The 18,193-nt window shown below is 37.7% G+C and overlaps 1 protein-coding gene across 1 annotated transcript in view; it reads left to right on the forward strand.

Annotated features, from left to right (window-relative positions):
• Window positions 1–17,199, forward strand: part of CNEP1R1 (CTD nuclear envelope phosphatase 1 regulatory subunit 1) — a 29,316-nt gene extending 12,117 nt beyond the window's left edge. The window contains exons 4-6 of the mRNA XM_004704683.2: window positions 8,284–8,393; window positions 8,519–8,573; window positions 15,686–17,199. Of these exons, the coding sequence (XP_004704740.1) occupies window positions 8,284–8,393; window positions 8,519–8,573; window positions 15,686–15,727 (207 nt within the window). The 3' untranslated portion in view covers window positions 15,728–17,199. The remainder of the gene's footprint in view (window positions 1–8,283; window positions 8,394–8,518; window positions 8,574–15,685) is intronic.
• The last annotated feature ends 994 nt before the right edge of the window (window positions 17,200–18,193 follow it).

Below are 18,193 nucleotides of genomic sequence, written 5' to 3' on the forward strand. Positions count from 1 at the left end.
AAGACCCCAGACGCTATATCCTTTGATAGTCGGGCGCCATCAGCTTTTCTTTTTTTCTTGTGCTCATTGTTATTAGCTCCCTATTTTCCCCCAACTTCCCCAGCCATACCCCCCAAGAAACTATTTATCTAGTTACTGTTTTTATGGATTTACCTATCCTGGATTTCATATACAGAAAAATATATAACAAGAATTTTAACTGACTGCATCTGCAGTAATCCACTTTCCAATGCACTCTGCCTGATAACAAGGTATTCACATCCCTGGCCAGAGAGAATTCACTCGAGGCTTAATCCACTTGTAGTTCCCCTTTACTTTAAAAAAAAATCATATTATTGGGGGCTCATATATAGCCCTTATCACAATTCATACATCCATCCATTGTGTCAAGCACTTTTAAAAAAATTTTATTGGAGGCTCGTACAACTCTTATCACAATCCATGCATCTATCCAATGTGTCAAGCACATTTGTACATTTGTTGCCATCATCACTCTCAAAACACTTGCTTTCTACTTGAGCCCTTGTTATCAGCTCCTCATTTTTCCCCTCTCTCCCTGCCCCCCCCGCCCCCGAACACTTGGTAATTTATATTATTATTATTTTGTCATGTCTTACACTGTCTGATGTATCCCTTCACCCAGTTTTCTGTTGTCCATCCCCTGGGGAGGGGGTTATATGCATATTCTTGTCATCGGTTCCCCCTTTGTACCCCACCTTCCCTCCACCCTTCTAGTATCACCACTCTCACCACTGATCCTGAGGGGTTCATCTGTCCTGGATTCCCTATGCTTCCAGTTCCTGTCTGTACTATTGTACATCCTCTGGTCTAGTCAGATTTGTGAAGTAGAATTGGGATCATGATTGTGGGGGAGAGGAAACTAAAGAACTAGAGGAAAGTTGTATGTTTCATCAGTGTTATACTGCACGCTGACTGGCTTGTCTCCTCCCTGCAGCCAGCCCTTCTATAAGGGGTTGTCCAGTTGCCTATAGAAGGGCTTTGGGTCCTCACTCCACACTCCCCCTCACAATAATAGGATTTTTGATTCTTTGATGCCTGATACCTGATCCCATCGACACCTCGGGATCACACAGGCTGGTGTGCTTCTTCCATGTGGGCTTTGTTACTTCTGAGCTAGCTGGCCGCTTGTTTTTCTTCAAGCCTTTAGGACCCCAGACGCTGTATCTATTGATAGCTGGGTACCATCAGCTTTCGTCACATTTGCTTATGTACCTGCTTTGCCTTCAGCAATTGTGTTGGGAAGGTGAGCATGATGGAATGCCAGTTTAATAGAACAAAGTGTTCTTGCATTGAGGGTGTACTTGAGTGGAGGCCCAATGTCCAACTGCTACCTTAATACTAAACCTATAAATATTATACACATAGATCTATTTCCCTATCATTATATATAAATATATTTACATATGTACATGCCTGTATTTAGACCTCCATAAATGCCCTTTGTCTCCTAGTTCTTTCCTTTATTTCCTTTTTTTTTTTTTTATTAAAAGGTCATTTTATTGGGGGATTTTAAAGCTCTTATAACAATCCATATATCAATTATATCAAGCATATTTGTACATGTTGCCATCATTACTTTCTAAACATTTACTTCTATTTGAGCCTTTGGTATCCTCTATTTCCTTTTACTTTCCTCTTGCCCCACTATCATGCTCAGCCTTCATTTGGGTTTCAGAAAGGACCATATGGCCAGCCCCACTACAAGACATGGCATCTCTCACTGACACAGTGTGGGAATTGTGCCCAATCTGACCCCACCACACCGAGGCAAAACACTGAGGGCATGCAACAGACCAGCAAGGGGAGCAGAGCAAGGAAATCCCAAAGGAATACCAAAAATAGACTTTGGGGCCAGGGCTTGGCACCCCATCAGACTCGACTGGAAAACAATCCTAAAAATCAACAAACAGACCTTGAACTATTTACATGCTTTTCTCTTTTTTTTGTTATTGGTTTTTTTGTTGTTGCTGTTTTGTTTTCTTTTGTGCTTTGTTTTGCTCTGTCTTGTTTTTGTGCATATTATTATATCTGCAGGTCTATCTAGATAAGATAGTGGGATAAACAATCTGGAGGAGAAAACAATGGGACCAACCGTTCGAGGGGGATGTAGGGGAAAGGGAGTGGTGTTAAACCCAGGGACAAGGGACCAACAAGTGATCCAAAATTGGCAAGGAGGGCGTAAGAGGCCTGGTAGGGCTTGATCAAGGGCAATGTAACAGAGAGGAATTACTTTTTTTTTAACTGAAGTAAACTTTAAAAGGGTCAAAAGAGAGATCAAATGATACTGCATTTTAACCTAATCACATCTACCATAATGGTCCTTACAATGTTCTCTGATAACAAGCTATTCACATCCCTTGACTAAGGTCAGAGGGAATTCACCAGCGTGAATTCACCAGGTGTGAACCCTACAGATAATTTTGGGTTTCCGTTGTCATTCATAGTCTTCCAAAAACCAGTTGTTTCCAATTGAAGTTCTGCTACCATTCCTTTCTACAGATTTAGATTTTATTATTTAGAATCCTTGGATCACACAGGCTGGATGTGTTTTAAGACCACAGACACTATTCTTTCTGATATCTGGCACCATCTAGTTTTGTTTTGTGTTTTCCCTATCTTGCTAGAGCACCCATATCTTCAGTGATCTCTAAATGGGGGTTAAAGTCAAGCAGGGCCAATGTCAAAAGAACCAATTGTTCTTAGATTGGGACTAGAATAGTGAGCTGAAAATCAGTACTTATATCTATGATTGATTTATATATCTCTAGATCACCTTAGAGACATCACTGTGATTTTATGTTATAGAGGATATTATCAATCATCTCCATGGAGCATAAAGTAATACATTGATGGTATCATTAATTTAGCCAATAGTATAGAATTTAAAACATTGTTGAGAGAAGGACATTATACAATTATAGGCCAGCAACAAACCACATTGCTTGAATTGTTGACTTGTCTAAATTAAACTCTTAAGTGACTGGACACTATAAAAACAATGGGGGTTTGTGATAGTAAAACATTCAATAATATTCACAATGACGGAGCACACCTACCATAGGAAAGCATGTCATAATAAAGCAAGGATGACATTAACCTAGTAAGTATACAGTAGTCTTGGGCCACCATTCATTGGGCACCTTCAAGGCAAGAGATCCAAACCAAAGTCCAATGACCATCAGTTCTATATCCTTGGGATAGCAGTCATCTGCTTCTTCTCGCACTAGGGAGTTTCTAAGTCCAAGGACTACAGGTGAGTTCTAGGTAAAGCCTAGTTCACCTAGTGGGGTTCCTATATCTAATCCTTTTGGTGTGGTCTGTGAAGGATGTGAGCCTCAAAATAACAGGGCCTAAAGTCCTCTTAGTCTATAGCAGTTGGCCGGATCACCAAAGGCTGGATAGAAACTAGGTCAAAGTGTCTGATTAGGAACTTAGTACCAGCATGGAGATTGCTCCTCCCGTTTTCTGGCCAACAGAAATGTCATTGCCTCTCTGAAATGTGCATGGCCTCTTCCCCCATCTTGGCTTGAATTGGCAGTACGGTTTGCTTATCTCTTTGGTAGGAGTGTCTGTTGATTTGGGGTGACCTTAGCACCGTTTTGTATGGCAGCGACTAAATGGTCATTTCCCTCTTCCCTCTTCTTGAAAAACTGATCCCAGCTGAAGTGAGGTCTCCTTTCTCGAAGTAGTTTTGAAGATGTACATGTAGACGGGGTGATTAATGGTTCATGGACACTAGGCAGGTTCTCTGCCTGGTTGCTTAGGAGACTGAATTAGAAGATTACATGACCTAGGAACAGAAGCCTGCCTACATCTTGTGCTTAATCCTTATAGTATTGGATACAGTGTTTGTTCTTTTGTGGCTGACTAAAATCACTTAACATAATGATTTTCAGATCCATCCATGTTATGATATGCTTTCATGGTGATGCATAGTATTCCATTGTATGTATGTACCAGAGTTTCTTTATCCATTCTTCTACTAATGGGCATTTGGTCTGTTTCCAGCGTCTTGCTATTGTGAACTGTGCTGTAATGGATTGCATAGATCTGAGGGTGATCTGTATCATTTATTTGGAGTAGATGCCCAGCAAAGGTAGGGCTGAGTTGTACGGTATTTCTTTCCCCAGTTGTTTAGGTGGTGTCATACTACTTTCTACAGTGGTTGTACATAGTTTCAAACCCACCAGCATTGTCTAAAAGTTCTAATCGCTCTTCACCCTCACCAGCATTTATTATTCTTTGTTTTTTGTTTTTGTTGCCATTTTGTTTTAATTGGGCTATCATTGCGGGTGTGAGATGATATTTCATCATTGTTTTGGGCTGTATCTCCTGGCATGCTAGTGATCCAGAGCATTTCCTCATGTGTTTGCTAGCCATTCAAGGGTCATCGTTTGTGAATTGTCTGTTCATGTCCTTTCCCCACATTTTAATTGATTTTTTGTACTTATGGAAGTGTTTCAGAATTCTGTAGATTTTAGTAATGAGTCCCTTGTCTGTTATGTCATTGTTACAGATTTTTTTTACCCAATCAGTGGGCTCTCATTTTAATCTTTTAATGAAGTCTTTTGAGGTGCTCATGTGTTTATTTATTTATAGTGTTTTATTTTTAATAGGATCCATTCATCTATTTTGTCTTCCACTGTATTATATTTGATGTGTGTGCTTCCTTTATTCTATTTGGTAGTTCAAGTATGCCCTGCAATAGAGCCCTTAAACTTGTCCCAATTTTTATTGATAATCCTGATAGTTATAGAATTACATTTAGAACTCTGGTGGCAGAGTGCTTATGTGTTGGACTGTGAGCCGCAAGTTCAGCAGTTCAAAACCACCAGCAACTCTGCAACTCTGGAGAAAGAAGAGGCCTTCTACTCCCATAAACAGGTAAAGTTTTGGACACTCACAGAGATGGTTCTGCCCTGTTCCGTAGGGTCACAATGAGTCAGCATTGAGCTGTTGGCAGTGAGGTTTTGAGTGAATCCACTTTAGGTTCCTTTTTATGCATGGGGTGAGGTGTATGGATCCTATTTCATTCCTCTGGAAATGGAGATCTCATTTTTCCAGCATCATTTGTTGAAAAGGGAGTCCATTTTCCTATTTAGTATTTTTTGGACCTTTGTAGAAAGTCAATTGCCTCTAGGTACATGCGTTTATTTCTGGGTTTTCTATCCTATTCCATTGGTCTTTGTATCTATCGTATCAATACCCAGCTGTTTTGACTACTTTGGCTGTGTAATAGGTTTTGATGTTGGTGCAAACCTCCTACTTTGCTCTTTTTGAAAAGTCATTTGCTTATTCCGCACCTTTTCTCCCCATATGAACTTGATAGTTCGTTTTTCCATTTCCGTAAAGAATGATGTTGGGATTTGGATTGGAGTTGTGTTGTATTTGTATATTTCTGAAGATGTATTGACATTTTCACAATAAGTCTTCCTATTCATGAACATGGAATATTCTTCCATTTGTGTGGGTCTCTTGTAATAATGTTCTGTAGTTTTATTTTTCCAGGTCTTATTTCTTCTGTTAGGTTTATTCCTAGGTATTTTATCTTTCATGTGACTATTAAAAATGTTACTGTTTTCTTCAGGTCTTTTTCAGTACTTTCTTGGCTTGTTAATCACGTATCCTCTTATTTTACCAAATCCCTCAATTGTTTCCAAGAGTCTTTTTTCACAGTCCTTTGGGCTCTCTCTCTATAAAGTCATATAATCTGTAAATAGTGAGAGCTTCACTTCTTTGCCCAAGTGTATTCCCTTGATTTATTTTGGCATTATAATGGTTCTGGCCAAGACTTCCAGCACAATGTTGAGTGGCGGTAAGGAGCATTCTTGTCTAGTTCCCGTTTTCAGAAATGTTTCAGTTTTTTCCCCATGAGTGTGATGTTGGATTTTTTGTATATGGCCTTTATTGGGATGTTTCACTTCTGTTCCTATTTTGTTGAGTGTTTTTATCAGAAATTGGTGTTAGTTATTGTCACATACTTTTTCTGCATCTGTTGATATGATCATGTCTTTTTTGCTGTCTTATTTATACAGTAAATTACATTGATTGCTTTTTTAATGGTGAACCATCTTACATAATTCATAGGCACTGTCCAGATTTTTTTTTCTTTTTTTCCCCCCTCGTGTGTTCCTTTAGCACATAGGTTCCTAAACTTATTTGGCCTACAGACTCCTTTTCAGAAAAAAAATATTAGCACCCCTTAGCAATTAAAAACTTGTATAATAGTCCATAATTCAAGATAAAGTGTAGGTATTTGCTTTTTCAACCCCCTATATCTTTCCACCTTCCTCCAGGGGGAGGTATTACCCAATTTGAGAAATACTGCCTAACAGATTATTATTAAGATTTGTCTTCAAGCCTGCTAACTTGCCCTCCATTGAGTGAGTTCTGCTCCTTTGCTCTGTCAACACACTTTAGCACTAATCTTCTCGATTTCTTTGTGCTGGTTTTGATGGTTTCTGATTTTTCATTTATTTTGTTAGTTTTTTCTTATATTCCTGAATTTCTCTACAGTTTTTTACTATTTTTCTGTGTTTCCCTTTATTTTGTCTGTGGCTTTCTTGATCTTTTTATCAGTCTGTCAACTGAGTTAGTACCTCTGTTGAATAACTTATAAATTAGTGTCAATGCCTTTTATTTAAGAGAAAGGGCTTCTGGCTCTGTATTGGTCATTTGCTTGAACTATTCTGTCTTTTATCTTCATATGAATAAAACAGAAATAATTTAAAAATAAACTAACAAGTAAAAAGCAAGGGAACAACAACAAGAGAAAATAATTTAATACCTTTTTTTAAAAAAAGGAAAAGAAAAACAAGAGTCAAGAGAAAGAAAAAATATCAAAGAAAATAAGCCTAGGGAGCAGTCACTGGGTAAGAGAATAGTAAAGAAAAACATAGAGATAAGGGGAGGTATGGGGGGTGGGGTTTGAATATAAGAAAAGAGAAACAGTAGAAAAGAACCGAAAAAGAAAAGCAGAAAGGATTGAAAACCTGGGAAAGTAAAGTAAAAACAAAACAAAGAAGACTAGGGGGACCAGAACAACCGACTGCCAGCTATGGAGTTGATGTGGTGGGGTCTGAAACAGTGAGACGCAGAACCTAGTTGGGGTTTTTGCTGATCCCTGTTACCTGATGGTAGAGTAGCTGATCCAGAAGCAGTGCATGCCTGTTTATAGTAGCTGAGGTCAGTCAGTGTGCTTCTTCCAGGGAGGAGTTTGGGCCCAGAGTACATAGCAAGGCATAGGGCAGCAGAGTTACGGAGTTTCCGCCCATCCAGGTTGTGGCCATGGACCCAGCACTAAGTGCTGAACTCTTAATTTCTTATTGATAGCAACTAATTCTTTTTTCCCCTGCTTAAATGTCCCATTCCAGTGAACATCTAAATCACAAGTAGCTTTAAAAACCAAACTTATGTTTTTGCTTCTACAAAGAAGGCTCTTGCAGAATTGAGTTCTTATAAAGACAGATAGGAGCTAACCATGTTGTAGCATAAATATTAGAAACCAGTGAGTTTGGCAGTGACCACCCAATGAATGCTGATTTATAGTGTAAATAATGGGACTTTTACAGGTTCCTTAAAAAAACAGAATTTAAATACAATGGAATTTTTCCATAAAATTTTTGAAGCCCCTTTGTATGTGGAAGTATAGCAGGAAATGAAGATTAAATTGAGTTAATTATGATGACAAGAGTTTCCCAAACCACCCTTCCTGGTGCTTTCTATTAGGGAAGTAACGTAACTATAAGAAATTTCAAAAGTTTGTGAGAAAATGGAATTAAAATGTATGGAATTTTTGCATGAATTTTTTGACGCCTCCCCACATTATTTGACTTGTACTTTCATTGAGAACAAGGTCTCATCTTCATTCAATAATACTTGTTAAGTACCTGTATTTGCCAAAGTGTTGTTTCAAATATTGGGACAATAGCAGTGAGCAAGACAGTGTTCTTGCTTTGTGGCGCTGATATAGTCTTGTGCTTCTTCTATTGTTCCATATTGATGTTACATGTTTTTGGTACGGATGTATTTTAATATAGGAATGGATTTATAATGATGTGAATATTTTCAGCAGCTGGTGGGAGGAATAATGCCACATTACTTTGCTATAAAAACATATTTTTATTTTTATGCATATTAATATAGAAACTTATTAGAAATCTTCAAATTCTGATAATTTAGATGACAGAAAGATTGCTTATATCGATATTGTTTTAAGACATTTGCTATTGTGATATCTGTCGAATCTTTCTTTTACTACAGGTGTCTTTCTTCACCTCCCTGTGGAATCATCCATTTTTCACCATTAGCTGTATCACTCTCATAGGCTTGTTTTTTGCTGGAATACATAAAAGAGTAGTCGCACCATCAATGTATCCTTTACCACTGATTGGAGTTTTCTTTTCACAACCAAATTAAAGCATTTTCTAGCTGACACAGCTGATTGTTAAAAACTTGTCTACTGAAATGATGTTTTCCCTTGACCATGTTTATTCAGTATAGCTGCTCGATGTCGAACTATATTAGCAGAGTATAATATGTCGTGTGATGATGTAAGTATTTCTTCATTAGAAAATCATGTATATATGAAAAGACTGAAATATTTAACTTTATGAAAACATTGTCTTCGGAACTAGTACTAGGAATATAATTTACATATATCCTAGTGCATTTTTACATTTTAAAATCTCTGAGATTGAGCTGCATCTAATGGTGCTTACCGATAAGAGTTGACAGCTTTACTTTTTTTTAATGACTTATAAAATAGTTATATATCTTATAGTTAAACTTATCTGGGTTCTTTTAAATACCGGGGATATTGCACAAAATTTGTTATATGGATGTTGATTTTGTAAAGTACTTTCACTTATCTAACAGTGTTCGGTTATATCCCCAGGTGTATAATGAGTTACACAGTGAACTAACGGCAAGGTCAGTGGTTAGACCCACCAGCCACTCCATGGGAGAAAGATGAGGCTGGCTGCTCCCATAAAAAAACCACAGACTCAGAAACCCTAGGGGGAGCAGGTCTACTCTGTTGTATATGGGTTTCATGAGTCGGGATCCACTTGATAGCAGTGGGCTTGTTTATTATTATTATTATTATTGTACATAAGAGACTTGAACATAGAGTCCAATTAATTTAGCAACTATAGATGTATGGCTTCTGTGGTACAAAGCATATCATGTACCTGTGCATTATGAATGGGATGTCTTACAATTTTGATTGGTAATTTTCTTTAAAAAAATTATTATTGTCTCAATTTAAAGAATTATTCAGCTAGTAATACCTATTTACTATAGAAATTCAGAATAAATAGCAAAAAGTAAAGGAGTAGGGTAGGAAGACAGTTGGGTCAATGAAAAGATAGAGATTGAATACATATTTCTTTTTTTTTTAATTCAGTGGTACTTCAAGTCAGTAGGGCAGGCGATTTAGTAGTGTTGAGACAATTGGTTCTTCATCTAGGGGAATTAAAAAATAGTTACTTTAGATCAATTAGATGAATAATTTCAAATAATTTCAAGTAATCTCAAATAATTAAGTATATTTAAAAACACATGTATCTTTAAACCATTAGAGGTAAATATAGAAAAATATAAACTCTAGCTAGAAAAATACCTTTTGGAGACACGAAACAAATGCTATAATGGAATAAGGAGGATATATTTGATTGTACTAAATGTAAAACTTATGTTCAGCAAAATGGAAGAAAATTTGATTAGAAGAAAGTATTTACATCTTGTAAGAAAGATGATTACAAGATAGCATTCAGAAGAATTTAAGGTTTATTAAAAATCAGTAAGAAACAGAATGGACCTCATTAGTCATCAGGGGAAATGAAATTCAAAACCACAGTGAGATACAACTTTACACCCATTATGATAGTTAAGTTTCAAGTCAGATAGCAGCCTTGTCATGGGTGTAGAACAATCAGAAGTCTCCTAAGTGGCTGGTGAGCACGTAAAGTATGTTGTTAGGTGATGATGGGTCAGTTCCGACTCAGAGTGAGCCTGTGTTAGCATGGCTATTCTTGTGTCATCTATACCCGTGCCGTATCCATTTATCCAGAATGATTTGAAACCTATCCCAAGTAACATATTTCACCTGCAAATGTATTTGCAGGTCATACAACCGTATTTTTATTTATATATGTAAATATAAAGCCTTAGGACGATGGTTTAGTGGTTAAGCAGATGCATGGTTGGCAGTTCAAAACCATCAGCAGTTCCATGGGAGAAAGGCGAGGCTTTCTACTCCCATAAACAGTTACCGTCTCAGAAACGCGCAGAGTAGGTGTTATGAGTCGGCATCGACTAGATAGCAGTGAGTTCGGTCTTTCGGTAACTATAAAGCCATAGAATATGTAGAAGAATTCATGCCCAAACTGGTTTCTTTTCAAGAGTGGAGTCAAACTTGAGGTAAATGGAAAGTGTGACTTTAGCCTATTGAATTTTTATGAAGTTTTATTAATGACTCATGTAATAAAAAATACATCGAAAGTAGATTAAAACCATAAACAAATAATGTTCACCAATAACCAACCAAAATAACAAATAGCGTTTACAAATAACCAATCGAAATTGTGAGGCATTCCATTTATATTCATAAATGGAATACTAGCAATATAAAAAGATACAAGCTACTGAATCATGTAACATGGATGAAAGAGGTTGAGTGAAAGAAGCCAGATGTCAAAAACATACTGTATGATTTAATTAAAGATCAAACACAAGGAGAAATAATCCAGGGTAAGAGAAGTTGGAAAAGTCGTTATGTCCCTATGAAAAGGAGGGTAGCTAACAGACTGGAAGGAGGCATGAAGGAACTTTCTGATCAGTGGAGGTGCTCCGATGTTTGATGTGGACGCATTGCATTCCTCAAAACTACACAGACAATTTGACACCTCAATGACAAATATTTACTGAGCAAATAAAAAAACCTCACCGCTGTCGGATCAATGCCAACTTATAGCTACCCTGTAGAACAGGAGATAGCTGCCCCTGTCTGTTTCTGAGGCTGCTAACCCTTCCCGGTGCACAAAGCCCCCTGAGGAGCCACTGGTAGTCAAACTGCTGACCTTGCACTTAGCAGCCCAGTGTAGAAAAAATTTGCCAAAACATCAAAGATTGATAGAAAATAAAATGACGAAAATTTGAGTTAGAGTGTGAATCAAGAGAGGTAATTAGAGAAAATAAAAATAAATAAAACCACCTAAAAATCCTACTACTCCCACCATAACCAGTTACAGTCTCGGGAACTCATGGACAGTTCTACCCTGCCCTATAGGATCATTATGTCAGAACTGACTCCATAGCAGTGAGTTTTGCAAAAATCTCACTGGTGGCGTAACAGTTAAACTTCGGCCTGGTAACTGCAAGATCACTACCAGAAGAGGTTTTCTACTCTCGTAAAGAGTTACAGACAACCCTAATAAAACGATTAAAAAAAAAAAAAAGAGTTAACAGTCTTATAAACCTACTGGGCAGTTCTCTCCTATCTCAAGGTCACCCTGAATCAGAATCAACTCTGTAGCAGTGAGTTATGTGCCTTTTAGTCAACAGAATTTAATAATAGTTGCCATTTATTGAGCCTGCAACGTGCTAAGGAGCTGTGCTGGTACAGTGATTAGCTGGTAACTGTGATTAGCTGCTAACTACAAGGTGGGTGATTTGACCCTATCTCGTGGCTCTATAAGAGAAAGATCTGCTTATCTACTTTCATAAAGACTCTCTATGAAAACCCAATGCAGTTTCTATTCTGTCACATAGGGTCGCCTAACAATAACAAATACATGCCAGTCCTTAGGCATATTCCTTTGCCTGCATTATCTCAATTAGTCTTCCATTTTATTTAATTTAATATGATCTCATTGTATGGATATACCATAATTTAGCCCTTTATTGGACTGATAGCTTCCACATTTTCCACAGCATATGTCTAAATGTGTGTCTTCTGTATTAAAACTTAAGCTCCCTGATGGTGGGAACTTTGTTTATTATTAAACCTCTAGGTTTTAGCACAAGGCCCAGCACACATAGTAGGCACTCAATCACAGTTGAATGAACTAAAAACACTTGTATTTAATTATACTTAGTCTTTACTCTCATATGTAATTACCTTCAGATTTCTGTGATGTGCCGTCAAGCTGATTCTGACCCGTAGCAGCCCTACGCACAACAGAATGAAACACTGCCCGGTCCTGCGCCCCTCACCATTGTTCTTATGCCTGACCCATTATTCCAACCACTGTGTCAGTCCATCTCCTGGAGAGCCTTCCCCTTTTTTGATGCCCCTCTACTTTCCCAAACATAATGTCCTTCTCCAAGGATTGGTCTCTCAGATTTAATTTTTTGGATGCATGGTGTGTGTGTGTGTGGGGGGTGGGGTGGCGGCGGGGGGGGGGGGCTTCAAAAGGTCTTTGAAAAATAGAATTATTAAATGATAATGGAATTTCCCCATGAATTTTCTGAAGCTCTCATTTATGTATAACGTATGTGTGTATACATATGATTCAGTTGGCTCTATAGATGAGTTGTGCCAACTTAAACTGAACATTAGCAATATACAGTATCTATTGCTCCAACATGGTTTTTTTTTGTTTTTTGTTTTACACTAAACATTATTATTGTACTATTAAGATGTTTTAGGGCATCTGGAAGTTTTTCGTTTTTTTTAAATAACTAACTGGTTTACTTTTCAACTTGACATTACATTTTTTATCTTACTCGAATATATAGTTTGTTTCGTAAACCTCCTTTGGTAAAGAGCATGAATAAATCAATAAAAGGTAGCATTTTATTTCAGTGGATCAGTTGCATGATTTCTAGGTAACCAATAGGTAGAAAGGGATTATCTCTATATTTGTAAATTTTTTTCAATAGTATTTTATTTAGCTCTTTGTGAAAGTTTACATGGGAAATTAAGGTTCACGTTTAACAATTGCCACCTAATTTGTTCATTGACATTAGTTGCATTTATTCTCTTTGTGTTTGTTCCCTTTCCTGTACTGTAATTCCCTACCCTCTTCTCAAAGGACCCCTGATGGTGCAGCACATTAAGCATTGAGCTGTGAACTAAAAGACTGGCAGTTTGAGCCAATCAGCCATTCTGCCGGGGAGAGAGGCGCATTCTGCTCTTACAAAGATTTAGTCTCAAAAACCCCCTGTCTTCTAGGGTTACTCTGAATTGATTCCATGGCAGTGGATTTTGTTTTTGTTTGCTTGTTTTATCTTCTTATTTTTCCTTTTGAGTAATTACTGATCTCATACTGATGGTAGGGATCTGATACTGATGGCAGGGCGCCAGTCTTATGGGTAACTTTATTTTGTGTGTCATTTTACTATTTTGATAAAAGATAATCTTGGGATAGGCTCAGTTCTAGATTTAGAGTGTCTTAGGGTGATAGTCTCAATGAGTCCTCTTAGTTCTACCATTTTTTCTCCTATTCTACTGAGGAGCAATTATTGTGACCCTGGTCATAATCTATTCTACTGAGGAGCAATTATTGTGACCCTGGTCATGATCGTCAGCAGTGGTAGCCAGGCACCAATCAGGTTTTTCTAGTCTGATGGGTAGATGAAGTTGTGGCTCATCGAGACTTGATTCTTTATTTTTGTGTTCGGTGAATGTGTGTGCACGTTTACACATACCTACACATTTGGAAAACCTTAAAGAATGGTTCTACTCTGTTCTATAAGGTCCTCGTGAGTGTAATCAACTCAGTGGTTTTTTTGTTTTATAGGTATTTCCATCTATTTTCCCATAAATACACACCTGTATTTACCTGCATATCAATTTGCCTGTACACATCCACATGTACTCACTTTTTTTCACTTTTGTTGTACTGTGCTCAATATAGCTATAGTGCTACCTTTCTCATCATCAAAAGTAGTGTCTGTGATATAAATCATACTTCCTCTCATCCTGGGATTAACACACCCCAGTTAACCCCCGCCAGACATTGGTATCTCAATGGTGTAGTAGTTACGTGTTAGGCTGCGATCCAAGAGTTCGGCAGTTCAAAACTACCAGCTTCTCTGTGGGAGAAAGGGTTTTCTACTCCTGTAAACAGTTACCAGCTTGGAGTTTCACGGGGGCAGTTCTACCCTGTCCTGTAGGGTCACTAGGAGTTGACATTGACTCCATGGCAGTGAGGTTGATTTTTCGATTTTGTCTTCTTATAGAAAGAAAGAGAACATAATAGTTGTCCTTACATGCTTGCTTTATTTCATTTAACATTATGACTTCCAGGTCTGTTAATATGAAAAGAGGTTTTATGGACTCATTGTTATTTATGGTTGTATGATGGTATTCTGGTGTGTGTGTGTGTGTGTGTGTTTGTGTGTGTGTGTGTGTGTGTGTACCACAGTTGGCTTATGCTGTCCTCTCAATGGGTACTTCAGTAGTTTCATTTATTTAGTATTAAGAAGAAAACTGCCTGTTCATGTTGTTATTTTAGGTCTCTAAGGCATATTTAGGAACCTTGCTGGCATAGCAGATTACACATTAGATGGTGGATTACACAGTGGCTGTTAACTATAAGATCAGCAATTTGAAACTACCAACTGCTCCATGGTTGAAAATGTGGCTTTCTGCCTGCATAGTGTTAGCCTGGTTCTGTTCTGTTCTATAGGGTCGTTGTGAGTTGGAAGCAACTTGATGACAGTGAGTTTGGTTTGGTTGGAGGGGCCCTGGTGGCATAGTAGATCACATGTTGCATTGCTAATAACCACAAGGTCAGCAGTTCAAATCTACCAGAAGTCCAGTCGGAGAAAGATGATTTTTTTTTTTTTTGGCTCCTGTAAAGACTTTTGCAACCTCAGAAACCCACAAGGGAAGTTCTACTGTGTCCTATCGGGTTGCTGAGTCAAAATTGACTTGATGACAGTGGACTTGGTTTTTAGCCTTTGTTTGCGGGGAGAAGTTATATACACCACAGAGACCTGGTGACGCAGTGGCTTCAATGTTGACTGCTCACTGCAAGACCAGCAATCCAAACCAGCAGCGCCACAAAAGAAAGATGAGACTCTGCTTCTGTAGACTTCCAGCCTCAGAACCTATGAAGTAATTCTATTCTGTTGCCTGGTGCTGTTCTGCGATGTCCAATCAATGGCAGTGCTGTTCGGGAGGGGCGGTTAGGGTAAATACCTCGGAGTGGGATTACTGGGTCAGAGGGTCGTTCTGAGTTTTTAAGAAAGTACCTTACCATCTTCTGTAGTGATTGGACTATTTTAGTCCCACCAATAATGGATAAGGGTTCCAATTTTCCCACAGCCTAACCAACCTTTGCTATCTGATTCAATCAGTGTCATTTTAGCCAGGGTAAGATAGCATATATCATTGTAGCCTTTGTTTACATCTCTAATGGCTAATGACTGTGGGCAGCTTTTTATTTATTTGTTGGCTGTTAAGATGTTCTTTTTGGTGAAAGTTCTCTTCATTACCCATTTTGTGGTTGAGTTGTTATTTTGTTGTTGAATTAAAGCTAATATATGCTTTAAAATAAGCATTTTGGAAAAAATCCCACACAAAAAACTTTGAAAACCTAAGTGCTTTAACTAGAAAATATCTGATTCTCTGCAAACGTCCTTTAAGATGTATAGATAAATGTGTTTTTAATATAGCTGTAGATTGAATGTATTTATTTATTCATTTTTACAGACAGGAAAACTGATTTTGAAACCTAGGCCTCATGTTCAGTAACAATCTGCTCTCACTGTTATGGGACTTACAAAGCAACACTGCTTCCAATGACTGGGACAGCCAGAAGCCATAAAGGATCCCTTATACAACTGGATCTGTGAAGATCATAGCAACAAGTGACAAGAAGTGTGCAATATTTACCAGATTATCATGATGATGACTCCTTGTTATCCTTGCTTTTGGGATCTTTGATTACCTGTATTTCAGTATTAGTGTTACTTTAGTATTGCATTTTTGCAGATGAAGTGGGTCTGTATATATTTAAGTTAAATGTAGAAACAACCTCATTCAGTTTTTATAATTTTTTTTATTTTTACAAACTACTGTAAATAGCAGATCAATGCCAATTTGAAACAAAGGGGAAAACTTTGTATGGACTTAGTTTTCCTGTACCAGTATTTCAGGAACATCTGTTTGCCATTCCACAGCTCTATAAAACTAACTGTTGTTTGTAGCTGTGTCTTTCATCCTGTACACTCTCCTCTCTTTTGATCATATCACAGGAATAACATTGAATTGAGTTTAGGCTAAGGAAAACTCTATTATGTTTTAAGAAATTATAGGTATTTTGAGAAATAATTTTTGTTATACCAAATACTGAATCTCAGCCACTGTTGTGGTTCTATTTTTCAATTCATTATTTTCCTTTAATGCTAAATACACTTTTTATTTTAAAATAATTGTTAGAATATTATACAGGTTTCTGAATATGCAAATTCATTTATAAATTATGTGTTATCCTGGAATTTGATAGCTTTATTGAATTTTGTACTATGGCAGACAGGCTGTATTGGACAGGTATGACTGATCACCCTTTTCTGTCCTGAGGTACTATGGGAGCATGCCACAGGCTGGAGTTGACAATTCCCACTGTTCAAGAGTGTTAATGTCTCACTGTATATGCATAATAGCCACAGTACTAAAATCCAAAACCCAAATCAAACCCATTGCCATCGAGTCAGCTCCAACTCAGAGGGTTTCCAAGGCTATAAATCATTACAGGAGCAGGGTAACCTCATCTTCTGCAGAGCTGCTGGAGGATTTGAACCAATGGACTTAAGGTTTAACACTCCAACAACACTTAACATGACAGCATCACCACGGCTCCTTGTAGTATAATGTCCATTAAAGTTAAAGTTGGGGTTGCTGTAGTTATCCTTAAAATATAAGAGGTGCCTTTTTACTTGTTTATAAGATGAATTTGAAAAGTTTAATTACTTCATGAGCACCTTATAAATTTTTACTTAACATAAAGCTGAAAATTCATTCACAGGACAAAAAATTCTTAACAAGGCTGCCATTTATATTAAAATGTGTCCATCTTGACTTTCATATGTAAAATGTTTTATTCTTTAACTGTAGTAATAAATAACCCTCTGCTCCTAAGAAATTTTAAAAGGGGATTATTTGTTCAGCGTTTCAGTAAATTTTTTAGGTAAATATGTTCATAAGAATAAATACTTTATATATAATTGGTGATTGGGCTTTTTCTTTAAATATGTAACTGGGAAAAAACCCACAACATTTGTGTGTCAGATACATTGTTGTTGCTGTTAGTTACCACCTAGACTTAATGCCCCCATGCAGAACCAAACAAAACACTGCCCCGAACTGCCCATCCTGCGCCATCCTCACAACTGTTCCTGACTGGAGCCCAGTGTTGCAGCCACAGTGCCATTCCATCTCATGGAAGGTCTTCCTCTTCTTTGCTTCAAACATAGCAACCCTTCAATCTTCCTTTTTCAATACCCAACTGTCACATGCAAATGAGGCCATTGAAAATAGCATGGTTTGAGTGAGGCACACTTTAGTCCTTAAAGTAACACCCTTGCTTTTCAACCCTCTAAAGAGGTCTTGTGCAGCAGATTTACCCAGGAAGTGTGTCTTGATACTTTAACTGCTGTTTCCATGAGTGTTGATTGTGGATGCAAAAGAGAGAGAATCCTTGACAACTTCAGTTTTGTCTCCATTTGGTCCAGCTGTGGGGGGTTGGGTCTTTACATTGAGTTGTAATCCATACTGAAGGCTGCAAACCTTGAGCTTCATCAACAAATGCATCAAGTCCTCCACTTTCAGCAAGCAAAGTGTCATCTGCAAATGGCAGGTTGTTAAAAAGCCTTCCTCTAACCTGTATACCACATTCTTCTTCATATAATCCAGCTTCTCTGATTATTTGCTCAGCATACAGATTGAATAAATATGGTGGGTTGATACAACCCTGTCACACACCTTTTCTGATTTAAAAAAAAACACGAAGTATGCCTTTGTTCTGTTTGTACAACTGCCTCTTGATCCATGTTCAAGTTCTACTTGAGCGCAATAAAGTGCTCTGGAATTCCCATTCTTTTCAAGGTTATGCATAATTTGTTATGATCCACACAAATCGAATGTGTTGGCATAGCAAATAAAGCACAAGTAAACATCTTTCTGGTATTCTCTGATTTCAACCAAGATCCATGTGATAGC

This window comes from Echinops telfairi, unplaced genomic scaffold (assembly GCF_000313985.2).
Source record: "Echinops telfairi isolate 266 unplaced genomic scaffold, ASM31398v2 ScPeMD7_2291;HRSCAF=2852, whole genome shotgun sequence".
In the NCBI taxonomy this organism is placed as follows: Eukaryota; Metazoa; Chordata; class Mammalia; order Afrosoricida; family Tenrecidae; genus Echinops; species Echinops telfairi.